Source organism: Staurois parvus, unplaced genomic scaffold (assembly GCF_062004578.1).
Source record: "Staurois parvus isolate SC_StPar_1 unplaced genomic scaffold, SC_StPar_1.0 ptg000105l, whole genome shotgun sequence".
Lineage (NCBI taxonomy): Eukaryota > Metazoa > Chordata > Amphibia > Anura > Ranidae > Staurois > Staurois parvus.
This window is the reverse complement of record NW_028317901.1, coordinates 6,435,154-6,461,228: the sequence shown is the minus strand read 5'-3', so window position 1 is coordinate 6,461,228 and position 26,075 is coordinate 6,435,154. Positions and strand designations below refer to the sequence as shown.

Here is a 26,075-nt window from a genome sequence, read left to right as displayed (position 1 = left end):
ACTGCTCCTTCCCCCTTCCTTTCACACTATAGGAAATTTTCTTTTTCAGAAATACATTTACTTTGGTAATCAGCAAGGGCTTCTGCCTTTCTCTGCTAGGTGAGAATGACAGCCATCAGCTGCTCACAGCCTCCTGGGATACTCTACTCACACCAGGCATCCAAGGAGATTATTGGGCAATCTACTGCTGATGTGCATGCTTCTTTGGGGGTCAGCTGCAAAAACCTGGAGGAGACAGATGGCTCCTAAAGACACAAGCAAAGTAAATGATGGCAAGGGACCTGGTGTGCAGCAGATTATATCAGGATGCCGTTGGATTCGCTGGATGTGTGTGTGTGTGTGTACGTGTTTTGAGGACAACCCAGCAAGGTATGAGTGGATTAAAAATAAAACACACATGGAGGTGAAGTTCCTCTTTAAAACATTTTTTTGTGTTACATTAGAGGCCTTTCTTGATATAAAGGGAAACCCTGAGAATAAATTGGAATCTACAAAAAATCTGTTGAAGTGTTCTTGATCTGTACAGAATGATACCCCGACAAACTGGAGCCCTTGGTAAGAGAGACTTAAAGTGAATCTATGCTTTCTCCAGGCAGGGTGTGACGGAGGGTAGGCAGGACAGAACACACAAGGCAGATGGCAAACACTTAAAGCTTTATTAAAACAGACAGCAGTCACTCAATGGGAAGTAGTGCAGAGAGAGAGCCCAAAATACTTTGTAATCCAGCCCCGGGGGGCAAAGTTAAAGTCTCTACAGCAGTATGTAATCCAACAGGGAGGTAGGAGGCAGTTCGGATAACACAGGCGAAGCATACAATCACGCAGAGCTGATGTGTTAATCTCAGGCAGAGCTGGCAGCATCTCAGGCAGAGCTGATGTGAAAGTCTCAGGCAGAGCTGGCAGCATCTCAGGCAGAGCTGATGTGAAAGTCTCGGGCAGAGCTGATGTGAAAGTCTCAGGCAGAGCTGGTGTGGCTTCTGGGGTCCCCCTTACTCCAGTGGGGCTCAGGCAGAGTCTGGCCACTAGAGTCCCGCCACAGTTGGGATCCCTCAGTGGCTGCACAGCAGAATGGATGGTCGGGAGAGACCAGCACTGACCTCTTAAACCCCAAGGCAGGACGAGAGGTGGAGGGGGGTCATTAGCAGGATGAAAATGGAGGGGATGCCTTGATTGAATTAGGGAACATTTGGCAAGAAAGGCACTAATTGCATCGGGGATGGGAAGCACTTCCTCTGGCACAAAAAGTAAGGCATTACTTAGGGATGTACTACATTTGGGCACAAGACAGGATGGACAGGAAAGAAAATACGGTAATTGAATTTGTAGCTGTAAACAGGATGACCGTGGGGGAGAATACATTAATTGAATTTAGGGACCTTGTGGCCGGAGGAGGGTGGAGGGGGCGCGTCAATTACAGCTAGGAGCCTTTGGCACACAGGAGTAGAATACTAATTGGAGGATGCACTTCCTCTGGACACAAGGGATTAAAAAACAAGGAATTAGTAACTGGAACTGGCAGAGAACCCATATGGTGACACAGGGTAAAAAAACATGTTTGCTCGAACATAACCCTGGCCAGCAGCATAAAGTCTTTTCCTTCACTCCCTTTAAAGTGAATCTAAAGTCTTATTTATTTTTAATTAACAAACATGTCTATATATCTGCTGTGTGCAGTGGTTTTGCAGAGGGCAGCCCAGATCCTCTTCTTCTCGGGTCCATCGTCGGCACTCCTGACCCCTCCCTCCTGTCAAGCAGCTTGCTATGGGGGCACTCTCTGCTCCGTGTATCCATTCATACCGAGCCGCTGCTTGGCACCGCCCCTTTCTCTTCTCACTGGCGCACTGGCTGTAATTGACAGCAATGGGAGCCAATGTCTCCCGCTTCTCTCTCAGCCAATGAGGAGAGGGAGTCCCGGGATAGCTGAGACTCCAGTGCATATCGCTGGATCAAGAGGGGCTTAGGTGAGTATTACAGGGGGCTGGGGGTATGCTCAACAGAAAAGGTTTTTTACCTTCATGCATAGAATTGCTGAAAGTAAAAAAACCTTTGAGCCTACAAAACCACTTTAAGTTCTGTTCAGCCACTGGGAGTTTGCAGAGGGCTGTCGAATTCCTCTGTGACATCACTGATTGGCCCAGTGCTGTCACGTGGAGTGAGTCAGATCCTTTTTCCATACTTAGAAGTACTGGGGCTTCCTTCATCTCCCAGTACTCAACAGAATGGTGTGAGAGCAAAGGAAAGGTGAGTATTTGCTGCTGGGGAGAAGTATGGAATTAAAGTAAATACTGTTACTAAAACTACTTCTAGTGACCATTGGAACATTCAGTGTGGTTAAACACTGTATCTGGGGCCAGCTGGGATTTTCTACACCCAGTTTTTGATTTAGGATGTGTACAAGGGGTACTCCGATAGAATAAAATGTGTACGTACACATATGTGCAAATACTGTATATGCTGCTGCTTTAATATTTAAAATCTAGACGTGGTCTATAGCTTGCCCATAACTGGTTGGTTTTCTTTTATTGACCTTCTAAAGTGTGTTTCTGTAATACATAATTTTTCTCCTTTTCTTGCCAGGAACTTGTAAAACTTTTGCAGCAGTCACTGAGGTCATCACAGTATGATAAATACCTTTCTAGTCCATTTAGTGATGGGCCCTCTAAAGATTACTTGCAACTGTTACAACAAAAGGATGATCAGATTCAGGAACTGAATCGTCTGCTGGAGAGGAAAGAGCAGGAGAAAGAGAACATTCACCAGCAAATTGAGGACCTCAAGCGCGGCATGGAGAACTTAAAGGACCAGCTCAGCATGATGATGGAGACTATACAAGCAAAAGATGAAGTGATCATAAGGTTATCCAGGCAGATTAGTGACTATGAGCAGTCCTCTCCTTTATCCAGCAAATCCTCAGAAACCCTGGCATGTTCTAATAAGGACCAAGAAGAGCTGAGCCGGTTGCAAGTACGTACTTTATCTTCTGCGTGGTGTTTGCTTTGCTGTGTAAAAATACAAAAATCAACTGCAAAACATTTTAGACCTGTGGGTGAAACAGGTGAATAACCACCTGAGAGTCCAGAACCACTTTATCTGTGTATGCTTTAGTGTGGTCCTGTGCAGTCCTCCTCCTCTTTGCCTATCAACTCATTTTAAAGCCCAACTCCAGGATAGTTAAAAAAAATCCATCCTTGCAGTAATACTGTGAGGGTTAAATTCCCCTTTAATCTTCAATAGGTGCAGAGGAATAAGGAGTACATGCTTGCCTTGCTCCAGCAGGCTCCCTCCATCCCTGTGATCAGCTCCAGTAACTTTCCAGTCTCCTCAGCCTACTCTACAGGGTTGAGGTCCTTGTGTTGTACACAGTGATGTGAAGGCTCCTGCCACATACCTGAGCTTTGAGCGGAGGAGGAGAGCAGCGGAACAGGCTGTAAGGTAAGTGATAGAGCCTCTTCATCTCTCCCTTAGATATAACAAGGATTTAACCCTTGCAGTGCAGGGGGTGGGGACACTTCAAGTTTATTAAATTTTCTGGAGTTGGGCTTTAATTGAATGAAAATTTGACATATCACCATCACCTTGCCAAACATTCTACACTACCATGGCATGTATTGCGAAAGAAAGGATAGTTCATTTCAAATATTCACACTTTATGAATTTAGCCATAAACATCATCATACCTCCCCCTTCAGTTTAATTTTTCTTATCACTTTTCTCAGTTTTTACTGCACAATCGCATCACATATATTTCAAATATTTGAACTAAACAGTATGACATATACTGAAAAAAAATTTTCTAATATGATATTGTAAATTAATTTTTCTGTGTGACATTTTTAGTAAAAAATTGTATTTCACTGTTGCTGTTAAATTTGAGAGAACCCCGCTATTATTTGATACATTAACACAGCATACATAAAAATAAGTATATATTTTTAATATTTCTTACCTTTTTTCATTTTTTTTAGTTGGAGCAGGCCTTAGGGAGGGAACACTCCAATTTCAATTTGATCAATTTCAATTTGAGTCTCTCCCCACACAGACGGGACACTTGAGTTTCCCCACAGTAACATACAATGAAGAAGGCAAGCTTCTACAGTGGACATAAAAAGTCTACACACCCCTGTTAAAATGTCAGGTTTTTGTAATATAAAAAATTAGCCAAAAAATTATTAGATAAATAATTTCAGAATTATTTCACCTTTAATGCGACCTATAAACTGTACAACTCAATTGAAAACCAAACTGAAATCTTTTAAGGGGGGGAGGGGAGTAAACATATAAAACTAAAATAATGTGGTTGCATAAAGTGTGCTCACCCTCTTATAACTGGGGATGTAGCTGTGTTCAGAATTAAGCAATCACATTCAAAATGATGTTAAATAGGAGTCAGTACACATCTGCCATGATTTAAAGTGCCTATGATTAACCCCAAATAAAGTTCAGCTGTTCTAGTAGGTCTTTCCTGACATTTTCTTAGTCGCATCCTACAGCAAAAGCCATGGTCTACAGCAGTGTTTCTCAACTCCAGTCCTCATGGACCCCCAACAGGTCATGTTTTCTGGATTTCCCTCAGATGAAACAGCTGTGGTAATTACTAAGGCAGTGAAACTGATCAAATCACCTGTGCAAAATAATGGAAATCCTGAAAACATGACCTGTTGGGGGTCCATGAGGACTGGAATTGAGAAACACTGGTCTACAGAGAGCTTTCAAAGCATCAGAGGGATCTCATTTTAAAAGGTATCATGAGAAGGGTACAAAAGAATTTCCAAGGCATTACAAATCCCATGAAACATAGTGAAGACAGTCATCATCAAGTGGATAAAATATGGCGCAACAGTGACATGAACTAGACATCCCTCCAAAATTGATGAAAAGACGAGAAGAAAACTGTTCTGGGAGGCTGCCAAGAGGCCTACAACAACATTAAAGGAGCTGCAGGAATATCTGGCAAGTACTGGCTGTGTGGTACATGTGACAACAATCTCCCGTATTCTTCATATGACTGGGCTATGGGGTAGAGTGGCAAGATGGAAGCCTTTTCTTACAAAGAAAAACATTCAAGCCTGGCTAAATTTTGCAAAAACACATCTGAAGTCTCCCAAAAGCATGTGGAAAAATGTGTTCTGGTCTGATGAAACCAAGGTTGAACTTTTTGGCCATAATTCCAAAAGATATTGTTGGCGCAAAAACAACACTGTACATCACTAAAAGAACACCATACCCACAGTGAAGCATGGTGGTGGCAGCATGATGCTTTGGGGCTGTTTTTCTTCAGTTGGAACTGGGGCCTTAGACAAGGTAGAGGGAATTATGGACACTTCCAAATGCCAGTCAATATTGGCACAAAACCTTCAGGCTTCTGCTAGAAAGCAAAGAGCATGAAGAGAAACTTTTTTTTTTCAGCATGACAACGACCCAAAGAATACATCCAAATCAACAAAGGAATGGCTTCACCAAATGAAGATTATGGTTTTGGAATGGTCCAACCAGAGCCCAGACCTGAATCCGATGGAAAATCTGTGGGGTGATCTGAAGAGGGATGTCCTTGTAATCTGACAGATTTAGAGTGTTTTTGCAAGGAAGAGTGGGCAAATATTGCCAAGTCAAGATGTGCCATACTGATAGACTCATACCCAAAAAGACTGAGTGCTGGAATAAAATTAAAAGGTGCTTCAACAAAGTGTTAGTTTAAGGGTTTGCACACTTATGCAGCCATATTATTTTAGTTTTATATTTTTACTTCCCTCCACCTAAAAGATTTCAGTTTGTTGTTCAACTGAGTTGTACAATTTTCAGGTTACATTAAAGGTGGAAAAAGTTCTGAAATGGTTGATCTTTGTCTCATTTTTCTACATCACAGAAACCTGACATTTTAACAGGGGTGTGTAGAGTTTTTATATCTACTGTAGATCTTTATTCCATTGTTAGGACAATCCGTGTTCAAATCTACTTTACAGCTGATAATGAGATTTGCCAGCACAGTACAGCCAGGGTTAGTTATGGTAAAAATGAACTCCCCAGTTCCCTCCTAACCATTACAGAGAAAGGGACGCTAATTAGGATTTTTCAGTCCTGAGGTCTCAGAAAAGAACACTTAAAAATGTAAGTATCATATTTTAAATATTAGTTATGCTATGTAAAAGGGAGCATGTAACAAATAGGAAGTAGGTGTTCTCCCAGTTTCGTATTCGTGGAAATACACTTTAAAGTGCCTAGTCAGGAAATCCACTTTTTTTTTTTAGCTTTATACAGTGTTAGGCATCTTGTTTTATTTTCTACCATTTCCTTTTTGTGAAGTTTGCCAGTACATACAGGAAATACCCTTCAGGGTGTTACTAATCATTTTACAAGCAGGGAGGAAGGACAGAATGCTGTACATCATAGCAGCCAATAAGAATGCATTTTCCAGTAAACTAAAATCTTGTTACTGCACTTTGCACATGTTCTTTGCTGTTCTTTTCTCTGCATTAGCAAACATGCCTAAAGGTAGATAAATGCTGTTGTATACCTGCAGTCCTGATCCTACGTGTTTTGTCTGTCAGTCACACCAGTTATTTGTGATATTTTGTACAGGTTAGGATTTTAAGTGATGAGGCTGGTATATCTGTATCGTGATGTTTAATGGCTGCTATAGTGTAGTTTTGTATATGTGATTGTTTTATAAACAGTCTGATGCTAGCCTTATAGACATGAGATGGCATTATTTGGAAATAAACATGCATGATGGTTTTAATGGAGAGCACAAATGGCCGTTAATCAGAAAAATACATTTCAGATGATCAACAATATTCTTTTATTAGCCATATCAATAGATCTGCCGTCATTTCCTGGTCTGTTTTCAGCTAATAAAGCAGATTAACAGATAAAACCGTTTTCTCATGTCTAGGGTTAGCCTTGTGGTTGGTATATAGCAGTTGGACAGTGTGCTTTCTTTTTATCACTGTGTTAGATTCATAGGTTCGTGTTTGTTTCAATCATTTTTTATTGAATTTTTTTCAAGGTTACTCAATGGTGAGATAACAAGCAAGATTATGCTTTAGCAAAAGTGGAAGTACAGTTCAAACAGCAAATAAAACATTGAGAAAGCTTGGGATTTTATTTTGTAGTATGGTTATATTTCCAAAAATCATTCCATACAAATTGTAGGATTTCAGTTTGTCAAATAGGATGGTTGTTTTTTTGTTTTTTTCCCCCCCCACAATTTAGAAATTGTTTGTTTAGCTGCAGTGAAGAATAGCTTGGAATGCTAGATTGTGATACCACAGATTAAGGTAAGTTTTATAGTAGGTGTAGATAGAAATTTTATAACTTAATTGTACAGCAAGGGATGCAGGCAACGTATTCATAGACCCTGTGTTATAGACTCGTACATTCGGGTGATTGGACATTGGCTTTTGAGGACATGCCAACTGGATGCCCCTCTATAACCGTACCCACTCTGTCAGTTTTTTGCTAGTGTCCTAAGGTGATGGACCATGTGGATAATCATTCTTCACTTAACTAGTTTATTATTTGGATGTTTTACCTTCTGATTCTTCATCTCTTAAAATCATCTCCTTCACTGACTTCTAACATTAAAAAAAATTAGGAAACAACAGCTTCGATCAGAAAGCTTCACTATCCAGTTGCAGACTCTGGACGTGTTACACGACCAAAAATGTCATCATTGTACACAGTGTCCAGTCCTTCTTCCCTGCTTCCAGGATCTCCCCCGTCATTCTACTTGGCAATTCAGCTATGGCATTGGGGATTGGGGAGTACACACAGAAAGTTCTGACAGCTGGAGCTGTCAAAGAAAAGCAGTCTGGCAATGTTGCATTGTTCAAAGGAAACAATGTTTCATTTTGTAACTGTTTATTCATCTACAGATGAAGGGATGAATTTATCTGCAGATGATGTGCATTAAAGCAACCTGACAAGTAAAAAAAAAAAGGGGGGGGGGTAAATTAAAATGTTCCTCTGTTTAACCCCTTATTAACCCTTATTTTACTCTAATCAGTCCTAATTAACTCCTTTATTCTCCTACCCCTTTTCAATTAATATTTTCCTACTGATTTTTTTTTGTTAGTTTCTATTTTATCAACTAATATTTAAACTTTTTTTGTTTTATTCATAATATTTTTACACCTTTTAAACATATATATTTACCAATTTCACATTTAAAAAAGCACAACATTGAAAAAACCCACTGTAATTCATTTGTAAATAACTTTGCAATTCTTTGCAATGCCATTTTAAACAGGCAAATTACAGAATAAAATGTGCACTTTTTTATGTGCAGTAACACTATTTATTTTTAAACTAACACTGCTAAAAAAAAAAGTGCATTTTTGCTGTTTTGTTATGTTTAATTATTTAAGGATTGCGAATAAAGAAAATCATTGTTGCCAATATTCAAAAAAGAGAGCCTTGTTGCCCTAAAAAAAAAACAGTATATGTATTACGTTTTTATCTTAAAGTGTTACTAAACTCAGGACCCTGCATTCACTATATCTGGTTTTCCACAGTACACAGAACATGAAAATACAATTTTGTTAGTAAATATAACCTGCTGAAAACCTTTTTCTCATCAGCAGTTAGAGCAGTCTTGTGACTTGTATCAGTGTTCAGCAGGGCACTGGTTAAAGCTTGTAGGAGGAGTATTCTTTCTGCTCTAGGAGGATGCAGAACCCCTGACCTCTGTCTGGACAGTGCTGGTTGGCCCTGTGCTGATCGCATGCACTCTCCTAAAAAAAAAACCAAAAAACCTCTCTAGCGATATAAACCAAACTGAGCATGTGCATGCCTAAGGTTCAGTCTGGAGATAAGTGGTGGTCGCTTGAAAAAGGGGAGGTACAGAGAAGAAAGGATCAAACAGCCTTTTTACACAATGTAGAGGATTAACCCCTTAGGTTTCACAGGGAGTATAACCAGAATGATTTACTGCATATACAGACTGATTTTTACTGTTGTGGGTTTAGTAACACTTTAAGTAATGACAAAGCTATTGCCAAGTAACTGGTCCACAGCAGAAATGTAAAAATTGCTCTGATCCATGGAGGGGGGGGGGGTGCAAGGGTGAACAGGTGTGAGAGGCAAAGCGGCTATTTGTTCTGTCCTCAGGACCTTGCCAGGGACACCTTCCAAGTCCACCATTGCTTGATGGATAAGAAATATGATTGCTAGAGCTTATAGTCTCAAGTACAGATCTTCTCCTGTGCTTTTACATGCCTGTTTCACCAGATCAGTGGGTGTTTCCTTGGTATTCTGGGTCCAAGCCTCTGTAGTCCACCTGTTTAAGGCTGCCACCTGGTCCTCTCTTCATACGTTTTCAAGGTTCTGCCAGGTGGATGTCCAATCTTCTTTGGATGCAGCTTTTGGCTGCAAGGTTCTTGGAGTGGCAATCTATAGTTGGGGATTCTTATCCTTTTTTATTTTTGTGCCTGTTTGCACAGTTCTCTTTGCCTAGTTGTTGTCCTCATACATTGCTTGGGGATATCCCAAGTTCTTTGAATGCTTTGCCTGTGTCCTATGGTGTTGGATTAAAGTGGTTGTAAACTCTGTTTTAATTTTCCTACAGGTAAGCTTATAATAAAGCTTACCTGTCGGTAAAATGAATATCTCTTAAACGTGCACCTTTTAGGAGATACACTCTCTCTCCCCTTAATCTGGCGCATGCTCCCTGAAGGAACAGCATACCCATGCTGTTCCTTCAGAGCTGTGTGCCATGGGCTGGAACTCCCACGAGCATGCACAGTAATTACTTTGTCACGGCCCAGCTTGTCAGAAGGCCAGAGCTTGCGAACCTGGAAGGAAGACTGTTGAGAATGGAAGCCTCTACAGCGGTGACAGCACTCCGCTGGATGACTGCAATGCATACTAGCACATTATGATGTTACCTTTTTTTTTTTTTTGTCTGTGGTTTACTACCGCTTTAAGGTTAGAGGAATTTTGACTTACCTGTAAATTCCATACCTTGGAGTACACTACAGGACATAGGCCACCCTCCCTTCTATCCCTTCAGTCACCTTAAGATACGATTGTATAACCCAGAATCTATGAATACTTTGCTTGTGTCCTGTACTGTACTTCAAAATATGTAATTTAAAGGTATATAAAAATTTCTCTTTTTAAAACTTCAGCTAGAGAGTGTTTTTGGGCTGAAGGGAGGCATTTTTTAATGTGTTCATAGTTAATCTTTAAAGTGGTTCTAAAGGCTCCATGTTTTTTACCTTCATGCATTCTATGCATGTAGGTAAACAAACTTGTGTGTAGCAGCCCCCCTAACACTTACCTGAGCCCCATCCTAATCCAGCGATGCCCACAACAGCCTTGGTTCTCCAGAGACTTGCACTCCTGATGGGCAACAGTGGGAGCTATTGGCTCCAGCTGCTGTCAGTCAGAGCCAGTGAGCCAATCAGGAGAGGGAGGTGGCTCTATGCATAAATGGACATGCAGAGCCACAGCTGGGGATTGCACCTGTTTTGGTGCCCCATAGCAATCTTCTTGCTGTGGGGGCACACAACAGGAGGGAGGGGCCAGGGGTGCCAGCAGGGCAGCTGAGAAGGATCCAGGCTGCCCTGTGCAAAACTACTGCACAGAGCAGGTAAGTATGACATGTTTTTTTGTTTTTTTTAAACAAGACTTTACTATCACTTTAGCTTTAGCAAGAAAACTAAAGGGGGTATTCAGAGGAGTAGTCTCCTCTTCCTCTTGTCTGCTGGCCTGTACAATTGAAAAAATAAACAAATATAAAGCAGATTATGTGCTGCCTATAGCAGCACATTCTAGTTCTAACATGACACAAGGCTCAGAGCTTTAACGTAGAACTCAAACTATTTTTTGGGTCCTTCCTCTTGTAATAAAAAATATATTTTATATTTCAAGTATTTTAAATAGTGTCAACAATCTATTTTTGTACATTCACATCAGTCACTGCCCTCAAAGTGCTTACAATATAAGGTCTCTAACTCAAAATCATACACATATACTAGGACCAATTTAGACAGGAGCCAATTAACTTTTTATATTCCTAATTTCTACTTACTGCATGCTCCAGTGCTGTCCCCAGCTTCCTCCTCTGTCCAGTGCTGACAATCCTTTTTGACAGCTACACCCTGTGAGCCCATCCTGATTTTATACATCCCCAAGAGGGCACATCATCATGCAGGTTGGGCTCATGGTACTCTAGGGCTGAGTGGTGCTCACACCCCCATCCCCCCCATCGATGGAGCAAACAGGAAAACAGGATGCTTCTGTGATGCCACTGGGCTGGATAGAATATGGGAGGAAAAAAGTGTGTGTGCGTGTGTGTGTACGTGTTAACTTCTGTTGAACAGTCTTTATAGTGGTACATCATGGGAAGATGGATAGGACAGAGGTTTTATGATCGGTTTGGGACTTTCAGCAGAATAAAATAGTAGAAAAGATACAAAAAACAGTCCTTCAAGGCCAATGGTAAAGTTCACACAAGCGAACACGTATTAATTTTTGACACGGTGATAACTTTTTTTTTTGTTTGTTTTTTTTTTTTTTTTGGATAAATAATTGTTGAGGTACTTGTATGAGCAGAAAAATCTGTCATCATACTACTTAAGGTGGAAATGGTGGTGGGGTAGCCAGCATTTGCAATGAGGTATTTTTTTTTTCTGGCTTAAAGAGGTTCTTCAGTCAGGTTTAAGAAAATTTAAAGACCACAACAAAAAAAACTGTACAACCCTGGCCAAAAGGTTTTGAGAATTACTTAAATATTAACCTTCAAGATAACATGTACAGTCATCATTGCTGTGCACAAAAATGGATTCACAGGCAAGGATATTGCTGCTACTATAAGATTGCACCTAAATCGACCATTTATTGGGTCATCAAAAACTTGCTCAAGAATGGCAGCAGGCAGGTGTGAGTGTGTGAGGTGAAGACTTTTGGAGGATGGCCTGGTGAAGGGCAGCAAAGAAGTCACTTCTCTCCAGGAAAAACATCAGGGACAGTCTGATATTCTTCAAAGGGTACAGGGATTGAACTGCTGAGGACTGGGGTAAAGTCATTTTCTTTGATGAATCCCCTTTCCGATTGTTTGGGGCATCCAGAAAAAAAACTTGTCTGGAGAAGAAAAGGTGAGCGCTACCATCAGTCCTGTTTCATGCCAACAGTAAAGCATCCTGAGACCATTCATGTGTGGGGTTGCTTCTCAGCCAAGTGAGTGGGCTCACATTCAGAACTCAAGAACACAGCCATGAATAAAGAATGGTATAAAAACATCCTCAGACAGCAACTTCTCCCAACCATCCAAGAACAGTTTGGTGATGAACAATGCCTTTTCCAGCATGATGGAGCACCTTAGCTCAGACATGCAGACAGGAGGGTATGCTTAGCTGAGAAAACCCCTCCTTGAAGACTCCTGGGATATATGGCATCATTTGCCTAGGCCTGGAAACCAGGAATGTAAAAAAAAAAGTTTAAAACCAGTAAATATTATATACTTTACTGTCTCTTTATTAACGCTAACAGCATAAGGATTAAAAATTGCCAATGTTGATTGTGAGAGTGAAGTTCTGCTTTAAGTGTTGGAAGACAGCTTTACAGCTGGCTCCCCATTGTGCATACACGAGCTACACAGCACCATGTGAATGGTGCGGCAGCCTCTTGGGACTTGTAGTGTGTCCCAAGAGGTTGCGGGGAGGAAGGTAGGGGGGCAAACTTCCAGTGGAATCGCAGAGGCAATTCCAGCGGAAGTGGAGAGTGGGACCTGTCAAAATTGGGTATCCGCTCCACAAAAAAAATAAATTGTTCTCCTTACTTGCAAAGGAGGAAGGATAAGGAAGAGCAGAACTTCCATTTTTCAGTGACGTTCTCCTTAACTTCCTCTTTAATGACTGAAGGCAGTTAATCTTGCAGCTCTTTTTCAAGCCCACAAATCAGCCTTCAATGTACAGTTAGGTCCATATATATTTGGACACAGGCACAATTTTAGTTTTTTTCAGGTATTTACCAAAACATATTCAAGCTATATAATGGATATGGGTTGAAAGTGCTTACTCTCATGTTTAATTTGAGGGTATGTACATCCAAATTGGAAGAAGGGTCTAGGAATTACAGTTCTTAAGAGTAGCCCCCCCCCCCTTTTTCAAGGGACCAAAAGTAATTGGACAATTGAATCAAAACCTGTTTCATGGCCAGGCATTGGCTACTCCTTCGTTATTTCTTCATCAATTAAGCAGGTAAAAGGTCTGGAGTTGATTCAAAGTGTGGTATTTCCATTTGGAATCTGTTGCTGTGAACCTACATCATGCGTTCAAAGGAGCTGTCCATGTGAGTGAAACAGTCTATTGTAAGGCTTCAAAAATGAAACAAATCCATCAGAGAGAGATAGCAGCAACATTAGGAGTGGCCAAATCAACAGTTTGGTACATTCTGATGAAAGAAGAATGCACTGGTGAGCTCAGCAACCTAAAAAGGCATGGATGTCCATGGAAGACAACAGTGGTGGATGATTGCAGGATCCTCTCTATGGTAAAATAAACCCATACACAACATCCAGACAAGTGAAGAACACTCTCCAGGAGGTGGGCTTATCATTGTCAAAATCTACAATCAAGAGAAGACTTCATGAGATCAAACATAGAGGGTTCACCACAAGGTGCAAACTGTTCATAAGCCTGAAGAATAGAAAAGCGAGATTAGACTTTGCCAAAAAACATCTAAAAAAGCCAAGCCAGTTCTGGAAAAGCATTCTTTGGACGGATGAAACTAAGATTAATCTGTACCAGAATGACGGGAAGAAAAAAGTGTGGAGAAGGATAGGAACAGCTCATGATCCAAAGCATGCAACGTCATCTGTAAAACATGGTGGAGGCAGTGTGATGGCATGGGCATGCATGGCTTCCAGTGGCACTGGGTCATTGTTTAGAGTTATACTGTCAGCCCAGATTAAGCCAAATGCAGCAAAGTTGATTGGACGGTGCTTTACAGTACAGATGGACAATGATCCAAAACACATTGCAAAAGCAACCCAGGAGCTTTTGAAGGAAAAGAAGTGGAATATTCTGCAATGGCCGAGTCATTCATCTGATCTGAACACAATTGAGCATGCATTTCATTTGCTGAATGCAAAACTAAAGGCAGAAAGACCCACAAACAAAGAACAACTGAAGACAGCTGTAGTTAGAGCCTGGCAAAGCATCAGAAACGAGGAAACCCAGTCTTTGATAATGTCCATGGGTTCCAAACTTCAGGCATTCATTGCCAGTGAAGGATTCTCAACAAAATATTAAAATAGAACATTTTATTTGATAATAATTTGTCCAATTACATTTGAGCCCATGAAAATGGAAGGACTGTGTATAAAAATGGTTGCAGTTCCTAAAATTTGTACTTGATATTTATGTTCAACCCTTTGAATTAAAGCTGAAAGTCTGCACTTCAGATTCATTTGGATTGTTTCATTTTAATTTATTCTGGTGGCATACAGAGCCAAAAGTATGAAAATTGTGTCTGTGTCCAAATATATATATATATGGACCTAACTGTGTATACAGTGAGGAACAGAAGTATTTGAACACCCTGTGATTTTGCAAGTTCTCCCACTTAGAAATCATGGAGGGGTCTGAAATTCACATTGTAGGTGCATTCCCACTCTGAGAGACAGAATTAAAAAAAAAAAAAAAAAAAAAATTCAGGAAATCACATTGTAAGAATTCTGGCTCTCAAAGACCTGTTACTGTGCCTTTAAAAAGTCCACCTCTACTTCACTCATTAATCTAACTGAGTAGCACCTGTCTGAGCTCTTTAAAGACACCTGTCCACCCCACAGTCAGTCAGAGGCCAACTACTACCATGGGCAAGACCGAAGAGCTGTCAAAAGACACCAGAGACAAAGTTGTGGACCTCCACAAGGCTGGAAAGGGCTACTGGGCAATTGCCAAGCAGCTTGGTGAAAATAGATCAACTGTTGGAGCAATTGTTAGAAAATGGAAGAGGCTAAAGACGACTGTCAGTCTCCCTCGGACTGGGGCTCCATGCAAGATCTCACCTTGTGAGGTATCATTGATGATAAGAAAGGTGAGGAATCAGCCCAGAACTACAAGGGAGGAGCTGGTCAATGACATGAAGAGAGCTGGGACCACAGTTTCAAAGGTCACTGTCGGTAGAACACTACGCCGTCATGGTTTCAAATCATGCATTGCACGGAAGGTTCCCCTGCTCAAGTCATCACATGCCCAGGCCCGTCTGAAGTTTGCCAATGACCATCTGGATGATCCAGAGGAGGCATGGGAGAAAGTCATGTGGTCAGATGAGACCAAAGTAGAACTTTTTGGTCTAAACTTCACTCGTGTTTGGAGGAAAAAGGATGAGTTGCATCCCAAGAACACAATCCCTACTGTGAAGCATGGGGGTGGTAACATCCTGCTTTGGGGGTGTTTTTCTGCAAAGGGGACTGGACGACTGCACTGTATTCAGGAGAGGATGAATGGGGCCATTTATTGTGAGATTTTGAGCAACAACCTCCTTCCCTCAGTCAGAGCATTGAAGATGGGTTGTGGCTGGGTCTTCCAACATGACAACGACCCGAAGCACACAGCCAGGATAACCAAGGAGTGGCTCCGTAAGAAACATATCAAGGTTCTGGAGTGGCCTAGCCAGTTTCCAGACCTAAATCCAATAGAACATCTTTGGAGGGAGCTGAAACTCCGTGTTGCTCAGTGACAGCCCCGAACCTGACAGATCTAGAGGAGATCTGTGTGGAGGAGTGGGCCAAAATCCCTTTTGCAGTGTATGCAAACCTGGTCAAGAACTACAGGAAACGTTTGACCTCTGTAATTGCAAACAAAGGCTTCTGTACCAAATATTAACACTGATTTTCTCAGGTGTTCAAATACTTATGTTCAGCAGTGCAGGACAAATAAATTCTTTAAAAATCATACAATGTGATTTCCTGAATTTTTTTTTTAATTCTGTCTCTGAGTGGGAATGCACCTACAATGTGAATTTCAGACCCCTCCATGATTTCTAAGTGGGAGAACTTGCAAAATCGCAGGGTGTTCAAATAATTCTGTTCCTCACTGTATAGTGCATATGGTATTACAAAAGTAATAACTTTCAGTGAACGAACACAACTGGATGTTCCTTGCAAAGAGGATATTGAAAGTCTGAAAAGTAGCAATATTTCTAAGTTCTGTATTGACCTTGAATGAGCTGTTCCAGGTGCAGAAGGAATCAGCCATTTTGTGTTTTGACCTTCAGCAGAAACAAGAAATGATACTGATGATACTTTTTGCAGTATATTATACTCATGCCGAGTCCTCAAGATCTGTTGTTTTTTTTTTTAAGTTTTTGCCTTTGTAACTATCTATTCACAGGACAGTCTGCAAGGATACAAAGCACAAAACAAGTTTCTTAACAAAGAAATATTGGAGCTTTCAGCTCTGCGAAGAAACTCTGAAAGAAGGGAACAAGAACTGGAGTCAAAGGTGAGGTTTTTAGAAGTGAAGCTGCAAATCAGATCTCATAACATAGCTCTCTCCTGTATGGGTGGCATCATCTGTAAAGATTTGCCCATGCTAAATGTCCAGGTCACTTGAGGTTTGTCAGAAGTGGTAATACTTTTTTAGGGACTCGTCACTACAGTGCTGTGTGTTGATGCACATTGCCTTAAAAATTGCCATTGCCCCAAAAATAAATGGGTTGAAGCCCACAGCAACACGCACACGAAGATGCGGCAGGCTGCATTGTATCGTTCATAATTAATGGCACTGCAACGCTCCAATGGATGCAACATGTATTTTGGTATTGCACAGAATCCCAATGCAAATCAATTGCAATGCGAATCAGCCCTTATGGTATCTAACAACACAAGATTGTTGTCTTATATCATGAGGATGACTAGTGTATTTATAAATGTATTTTCCTGCAGCAACTAGTCCAACAGTTCTATTCCAGAGATCAGCTCAGAAACAATTCATAAAACAGAGGTAAAGACAAGGCAGATGACAGGGTACTTAGTATATTCATGCAATCATCAGAAACCTTCAGAGGACCCATTTTCTCCTGTCACCACTCAACCAAACAAACTTCCCTGATATACACCTTTTCCCACTGACCAAAGTCTCGAGCAATCTGATTGGTTGGTTTTATGAGCATGTTTGATCTTATGTGTTAAAAACAATGTGTCTAGACCTAGGACAGCTGTATGCATAGATTTTAATTAAAAAGTTAAATAGATACTCCTTGTCTTGTTTTTGGCAAAACTGAAATTCTCTTCACCACAGGGGCGGACTGACAACTCATGGGGCCCCTGGGCAATAGGGGATCATGGGGTCCCTGTGTCCTTGCCCAAACTCAAAAAAGCCTATGAAAAAGGTACCAGGGGCATCTCATGGGACTCCCTACTGACCCCGGGCCCTCGGGCAGTGGCCGAGTTTCCAAATGGTCAGTCCGCCCCTGCTTCACCATAAACATGTACACTATGAATATTTAAGACCTTTCCAAATCTAATCAGACAAACTTGCATTTTACAATGTTGGTAGATTTGCAAATAACCTCTGAAACTCCCCCTGACTCTCCACATATTTATCCAAAAACAGGTTAACCGAACATAACAAAGATAAGGTAATTACCTGGTGCATACATTAACATAGTAAGGAGTCATTGGCTATCCTTTTGGTCAATAACATGAATATAAACCATATATATTTACAATATCCTACAAAGATGATTGCTATTGGCTGGATTAGAAAATAGGTTTATGTGTATGAGAAGGATACAAAGCACCCACTGGCTGATAAAAGCTCTTGGGAAGATGATGTTTCTGAATAGATTTTCCTCGCCTATCACAATTGTTTCTCTGAGATAAGGCCAACGCTGATCACTGTAATAGAATGTTTGCATTGCCACAACTGCATGTCATTTTGTTCCTGTTACATGAGCTATCCTCTCTTGGTTTACAGCAGCCTCAATAAACATACATAGAAGCAAGATAGGGAGGCTTTATAGCCCAACTTTCCTGCCCAGATCCACATACAACAGGAACGTGAGACCCCTAAATTAACTAAAATTTCTTTTTATTGAACGTTTTTCCATTTTTAGACAAATGCCGCATACATTCCATAATTATATACTTGACCTTTACATGGTAGATGTGTAAAGCATTCAAACGTAGGAGAGCCAATTAGCAAGGCCCAGTACACAAAGAAGCTCCATGTACAGTAGCAATATATCTCCTACTCATGCATATAAACTAAAATATTAAATTAACGATCAGCACAGAAAAGTAAAAATTCCAATTAGGTAACTGGAGTGAAAATTCTTGTCTTTAGCACAGTTGCAGTGTTTCCTGACAGCAAGATGGGAAGACATAGCAGATGTAAAAAGGTGTGGATAATAAGCCAGCTAATTAACATAACATATGAGTAATTCTTGTACCAGTTATATAACACAGAAGCATTACAATTTTTTTTTTTTTTTCAATTTCATTCAATAAGCGAGAATGTATAGGCCATTTGTAAGGCTGAAACATTTGTCCAAGAGCAGTGATGCAAGTGTACCATCAGAGGGAAAATGACAAGTAAGAGACCACAACATTTAGGCCAAGAAAACAGAGTTCCAGTCACCTGGCCATACTATGTAGGATCTCAAAAGAGAAGCCTGCCTGTTCAATAAATATGATAATAATGGTACAGGTCTTAGAAACAAAGATGGCGGAGATCGTAGCCATAACCGAAAATTAGGTCACCACGCTTCAGTCCGATGTGTTGCCTCACGCATGATGTGACTTCAGGGATATTAAGCAGGTGAGTATTACATCCATCTATATTGACCTGGTAACCACTAGTTCCGCATCGTCGCCATTTTGTTGAAGCCCGGACCCATCACCAAAGGACTGAGGCCCCAAGCAACAACAAAATAGCAAAGGAGATTTATATATATATAATATAACAATACAAATATGATACCTTTTAGTCGTTTAAGATATGCAATAGACATACAATTAGCGCAATAGACATACAATAATCAGATGAACAGAAGGTGGTGGTCAGTTGCATACCCCATTTACCTGAAGTGGCAAGAGCCTTAAGCAGGATATATATGCTAATTTTTTCTAAATTTTTTTTCGTTCAACCGGCAGGTTGAAAGAAAATAAAAAACCTGACAGATCCCCGCATCAACACAAACTATGTTGATGCAGGGATCCCTCCTGCCATTCTGTTGTATTCTGGCAGCGGAGGACAGATCAGTATTGCAGCCATTGAGCAAATGTTGGTTTTCAAGCATTTGTACTGCTGTCTGTTGAACTTACAGCAGTACACATGCACTGAAATTTGGCCAGTTCAGTGGGATTTTCAGTTTGTGTATATGCTGCCTTAGACAGGGGGGTTAACCTGAATTGGTTTCTCAGAAAGGGGAATAATAATTTGGGGTTCACTATAAAGTAGTTTGGTTAAGTACTATTGGGTATATTGAAAGCACTGTGCTATTGATTGAGTGTCAGCACACAGTGATTTTATAAACGATTATTATAAATTAAAACATTTTTTTAACCCGAACTACCTTTAGAGAGGGCTCCACTCCATATGGAATGTGCAAACCACAATTTCTCAAAAAAACTGAAACTTATGTAAAATAGTCTTCTTAGCCTCCAAAGAGATAACAAGGAGTTTACACCCTTTGGAAATCTGAAGAATCTTTTTAATTAAAAAAAACACAAAAAATATAAACAGTCACCTGAAAGGTAGTCTCAAGTTCAGAAAGGTGAACTAGGTAAGGCTAGTCTTTGGGTTTTTCAAGGACATCAATGCATGCATCACCTATTAGAAACTCAAACATCCTCCTATTAGCAAATTAAAAATTCTCCCTGAAAGCTAGCCCTGTAGCTGCATACTCTGTAATGTGAAATCAGTAGAAAACCCTTTGTGTAATTTAGGAGTGTTTGGTCAGAGCCAAAAACTTGGATGCAGAAAGATTACTGTCCACAAAGCCCACAAGAACCTTTGGGTGAATGTTCACAATGACTTTTACCCAGGACTCAAATACAAGCTATAGGAGGGCTTTGCCTTCACGTTTTAAAAACTCTGCATGTTTTCAGATGAACGTTTTTTGTAATATGAATACACGCATGTGCTATCCCAAGCTAAGCAAGCTGTTTTGGGATGGTGTACGTAGTAGACCCTTTTATATTTTATGAGTTAGTAAAGTATTCTATAGTTATGGTAAGCAAAATTTTAATGTATCCTTCTTTCTGTAGTATGCTACCCTAGAGGCCAAAATTTGTCAGATTGAGAGCAAGTACCTTGTCCTCCTCCAAGAAATGAAGACACCAGTGTATTCTGATGGGGAAGGACCTGCTCGAGATGTGGTTAACCAGCTGTTGGAGGACGCATTAAAGGTGGAGACGGCTGAGCATACAGAGCACACATTCATCAGACCACACACTGTGAGGTACCTAGAACCTTTTATAGGAGAAGCTGCTACTTGTCTGAGAAGGCCTAACTGCTGTGTATTATATCAGAAAAGAAATACTTCCAAATGGACATCATCAGCTAGTCTGGTGGATTATGAACTGCAAAATGCAGTTGCTGCTTAAATGTTCATTGGAATTATGAGCATTGTAATGGTTAGTGCCTTCAGCCTTGTGTACAAAACAAATCCTGACTAAAACCTCACCTGCTTTATGATGACAAAACATGCCAAAATCCATAGTGAGTAATACAGTTGTTGAGAGTAAAGTTCTTGCATTTGGACATCTTAACCCTTTCCATTATTTTATACTATGTTATCTCTGTAGCTATGGAATGTAAACTAAAGTGAACAGACCTGGCCAAAAACATTTCTAAGGTAACATCAGTGCTGAAGTGTAACTACCTAGTGGTGGCTGCTATTACATGTCATTGCTTACAAATGTTCTAGGCTAGGTAAAGTTTGCTTGATCTTGCTTTAAAAGGGAAGATGGGTGACTACTAGTTAAAATGTACAAGGGCTAACATGACCACGTGAATTAATATTTAAGTTACTGTGGTTTGTTAGTTTAATCACTTGCCCTCCGGAAGATGAACAGGCCAACTTTTGCTATTCGGCACTGCCCTGTTTAATCTGGTAATTGCGCGGTCATGCAACGAGGTACCCAAACGAAATGTATGTCCTTTTTTTCACACAAATAGCTTTCTTTTGGTGGTATTTGATCACCACTGGGGTTTTTATTTTTTTGTGATATAAACAAAAAAAGACTGAAAATTGTGAAAAAAATTATATTTTCTATTTTCAAAAACTTCTCAGTTGGTCATAAATTTCGGCCAAAATGTATTCTGCTACGTGTCTTTTGTTAAAAAAAAAACCAAAACAATCCAATACATGTATATTAATTGGTTTGTGTGAAAGTTTTCTAGCGTCTACAAACTATGGTACCGTATATACTCGAGTATAAGCCGAGTTTTTCAGCACATTTTTTGTGCTGAAAAACGGCCCCCTCGGCTTATACTCAAGTCAACGTCTGCAGATGGCTTCCCCCCCCTTCCAACAGAAGGGAAACTAAGTACAGGGGTGGGCAGGGGGCTGCTGTCTCTTACCTGGCTCCGGTCCCACGACGATCCGGTCCAGGAAGCGCGGCTGCTCCTTCATTCGGTTCGTCCACTGGATGTTCGCGCGGCTGCTCGGCTCCGCCTTCTCACCGGTGATTGGCCGCCAGAACTGTAGCTCAGGAAAGGCACACAGGCGGCCAATCACCGGTGAGGAGGCGGTGCTTAGGTGCTGCTGCAACCACATATGCTGGCTGCAGCAGCACCATACTGGAACAGGGGTCAGCAAGTGTCAGTGGGAGGAATAGTGCCCCATCATTGGTGTCACTGATACCAATGATGGGGCATTATTCCTCCCACTGACACCAACGATGGGGCACTTTTCCTCCCCCCCACTGACACCATCGATTGGGCACTATTCCTCCCCCCCCCCCCACTGACACCAATGATGGGGCACTATTCCACCCCCCACTGACACCAATCATGGAGCACTATTCCACCCCCCACTGACACCAATCATGGGATACTATTCCTCCCCCCCACTGACACCAACGATGGGGCACTTCCCCCCCCCCCCATGACACCAACGATGGGGCACTTCCCCCCCCCCATGACACCAACGATGGGGCACTATTCCTCCACCCCCCCACTGACACCAATGATGGGATACTATTCCTCCCACTGACACCAATGTTGGGACACTATTCCTCCCACTGACACCAATGATGGGACACTATTCCTCCCGCTGACACCAAAGATGGGGCACTATTCCACTGACACCAATAATGGGGTGCTATTCCCCCCACTGATACTAATGATGGGGCACTATTCCTGCCACTGATACCAATGATGGGGCGCTATTCCTCCCACTGACACCAATGATGGGGCGCTATTCCTCCCACTGACACCAATGATGGGGCGCTATTCCCCCCACTGACACCAATGATGGGGCACTATTCCTCCCACTGACACCAATGATGGGGCACTATTCCTCCCACTGACACCAATGATGGGGCACTATTCCTCCCACTGACACCAATGATGGGGCACTATTCCTCCCACTGACACCAATGATGAGGCACGATTCTTCCCACTGGTGTTCCCACCCTCGGCTTATACTCGAGTCAATAGTTTTTCCCAGTTTTTTGTGGTAAAATTAGGTACCTCGGCTTATATTCGGATCGGCTTATACTCGAGGAAAACCATTTGAATGTTCTGTTTAATGGAGGGTAATCATAGGTAGAAAAATGTTAATGTTGTAAGTCTGATGGAAAGATGCATACAGGTAGACAGGATACAGTGGAATGACTACAGAGAGAGGCAGGGGGGAGGGATATACACAAGTACGGTGAGAGAAAGAGCTCAGCTTAGACAGAAGACAGCTTAAATACACAGAGCAATAATAAACAAGTGATGGTCACAGAGAAATAATAATAAATCAAATAGTGTAAAACAACATAAGGAGTGATTTACTAAAACTAGTGCACTCAGAATTTGGTGCAGCCGTGCATGATAGCCAATCAGCTTCTAACTCTACCTTGTTCAATTAAGCTTTGACAATAAAACCTGGAAGCTAATTGGTTTCTATGCAGAGCTGCACCAAATTTTGCAATCTGCAAGCTGTGTTGTCTGGAATAGATGGCTGGATCTCAAGAGCAGCTGGAAGTAAGCAGAATGTGCTCAGCAGGGGCGTATTTGCCACAAGTCAAACAAGGCATTTGCCTAGGGCAGCATTTTTCAAGGGGTCAGCGGCATATTTCAGGGGGGCAGCAGCGCCCCCTGGAAGAAGGGATGGAAGAAAGAACACACACAGAACGGGGACCAGGTAGGATCTGAGAGAGGCTGCGGGCTGCTTGGTGGTGTATGCAGAGCCCGACTCTTGTTCCCGGGGATGTCCAGAGCTGTGAAGGTGAGGGTCTTCTCTCTCTCGCCGGGGTGGGGGGTAGCCAGTGTATGGGGGGCGGTGGTAGTAGAAGGCTCCCTTGGGTGGGGAGCTGAGCCGTTGGTCAATGTCAGGCTCTCTTCATGGGGGAAGGGGTGTTGGTTGGTGTCAGGGTCTCTCCGTGGGAGGAGGGGAGCCGATGTTTGTGTTGTCTAGGGCAGCACGAAACCTAAATACACCACTGGTGCTTAGGCCACTATAAAGATTGCAGGGGTGAGATGGCTGCATACCTGCAGTGGACTATTGGAGGAGGTCCCACTTTCTTTGTTGGATTTTTAAATGATTATATATTCCGAAGAATGCAGCAGGAATTGTGGAAGCACTTAAAAATCAAAGGTGGGCAGAAACAGATCTAGAAATAAATAGAAAGAGATATAAGCCACTGCCATTATTAGAACAACATTCAGATTTAGAAATTGCTCAGTAACTAGTCATCAGGAAAAGTGACATATGAACAACAGTTTTAATTCTTTCTTCTTCCCTAGAGAGGAGTAAAGGATTGGGCCCTGCTCAGACGGGGAAACAGAGGTCAGAGACACACCCTATGTCTCAATCAGAAATGTAATTTGTGGTTATTGGACTGACCCAAAGAATATTATTATTATTATGCAGGATTTATATAGCGCCAACAGTTTGCTCATCGCTCTACAATATAACGGGAGACAATACAGCAACAATTCAGTTCAATACAAGAGGGATAGGAGGGCCCTGCTCCTTGGAGCTTACAATCTAGGAGGGAGGGGCTAGTGGTACAAAAGGTAGCAACTGTGGGGGATGAACTGGTTGGAAGAGTAGAAGATTCTATTATTAGCTGAGGGCAGGATAGGCTTCCTTGAAGAGAGAGGTTTTCAGAAAAAGTGAGCAGAGTAGGCGATAGTCTCATAAATTGGGGTAGAGAGTTCCAGAGGATGGGGAAGCTCTGGAGAAGTCCTGGAGACGAGCATGGGAGGAGGAGACAAGGGAGCTAGAGAGTAGGTCTTGCGAGGAGTGGAGAGTACGGTTTGGGTGGTATTTGGAGACAAGATTGGTGATGTAATTTGGGGCAGAGTTATAAATGGCTTTACATGTTATTGTTAATGTTTTGAATTTTATCCATTGGGCAATGGGAAGCCAGTGGAGGGATTGACAGAGAGGGGTGGCAGATACAGAACGGTTAGTAAGGTGGATGAGTCTGGCAGCAGCATTCATGATAGACTGAAGAGTGGATAGCCTGCGATTAGGTAGGGAGTTACAATAGTCAAGGCGAGATATAACAAGGGAGTGAATAAGTTGCTTAGTGGTTTCCGGGGTTATTGGATATTGTAGCTTTTCAGTTTTCATTTGGCAAGTCAAAAAGCATAGTGATCAGATAGGCTGGCAGAGCCAATAGTTTCTCATTAAAATATATGTAAATTTTCTCCCTTTTGTTCTGTTAAAGGCAACCTTTTGCAAAACAATAATAAATGCACATATAAATTTTGCAGGAAAAAAGTGTGGATTTATTATTTTATTTATTTTTGGCAAATCATTGCAACCGCGACCTGCGGATGATGAGTGCAATACCAAGTTCCTACAGACTTTTTCCAGCTCCATACCCATACCAAGGGTAAAGTTAGAGAGTTGGGAGGAAGTGTCAAAGGACTAAAAGTGTGGAGGTTACAGCAGTCGTGTTTCATTGAGAGCTACAGGTCTGTCTGCCTCTGTGACAATGGTACTTGTAGTACATTCATTCACAGTTCTCTGTAAATGGATGACTTGGCTTTTGCGGGTGAAGCCCTGCACAGCCGCACAAATTTCAAAAGTGACAGCAGTTGCTAGGGGAGAGTTAGCTTTTAAAGATTCCATTAGAAGCTTTTATCTATTTGAAATGTGCAAATACAATTGCATGCTAAACCTGCCGGAAGAGCTGATCTTTCAGTGTTCTCTACCTGTACTGACTGTTATCAGTTAGCATTGTTTCCAGCTACAAAACACCTCCCTATGTTATGGAGAAGAGGCGAGGGTGAGGTGTTCTGTAGCCTTTTTTTAGGGTGACATGACAGTGCTGCTCCCTCATAGATACAGTACAGAGCATGAGCACTGTTGCCCTAGGACAGGAAATGCTACTGGCAGAATCACTGGATGAAAATAAAGTAAAAAGGCATGGGAAAAAAAAGAAAATGAATGTAGCCACTTTATCATAGGACTGGCAAGCTGCAATATTTTGCAGTTTTGTTCTTGGGTTTTGATACACTTTAACCACTTCCCGTCTGGCCCATGTACATAAACAGCCGGACAGTGCAGGAGCGGGTTGCCGTTCATAAACGGCACCCGCATTTTCAGGCTGGGAGCACGCGGCACCGCGATTCGGTTCCTGCTGTGTCCTCTTTGTGAGGTCCCGATCATGTGGTCACTGATTTACCAATCAGTGATCACATGAATAGTAGTAAGCAAGATGTCACTTCTGACATCATGCTTACTACTAGTGAAATCTGTGAATGATCAGAGGTCACATGGTACAAGGCTATTCACAACAGCCTTATACCATGTGACAAGTTGTGACCAGTCACAGCTCACACAGTATGCAAGAATGCAGCCAGAGAGAAGAGAAAATTATTGCTTTTACAGCCTTTTATGGGTGTAAAAGCAATCCGCATATAAAAAAAAAAAAAAAAAAATCTTCATCACCC

The 26,075-nt window shown here is 41.6% G+C and overlaps 1 protein-coding gene across 1 annotated transcript in view; it reads left to right on the top strand.

The window, feature by feature from the left end:
* Positions 1-26,075, top strand: part of TBC1D2B (TBC1 domain family member 2B) — an 88,047-nt gene that overhangs the window by 41,212 nt on the left and 20,760 nt on the right. The window contains exons 6-8 of the mRNA XM_089671450.1: positions 2,578-2,964; positions 16,338-16,448; positions 20,219-20,412. Coding sequence (XP_089527576.1) covers positions 2,578-2,964; positions 16,338-16,448; positions 20,219-20,412 — 692 coding nt within the window. The remainder of the gene's footprint in view (positions 1-2,577; positions 2,965-16,337; positions 16,449-20,218; positions 20,413-26,075) is intronic.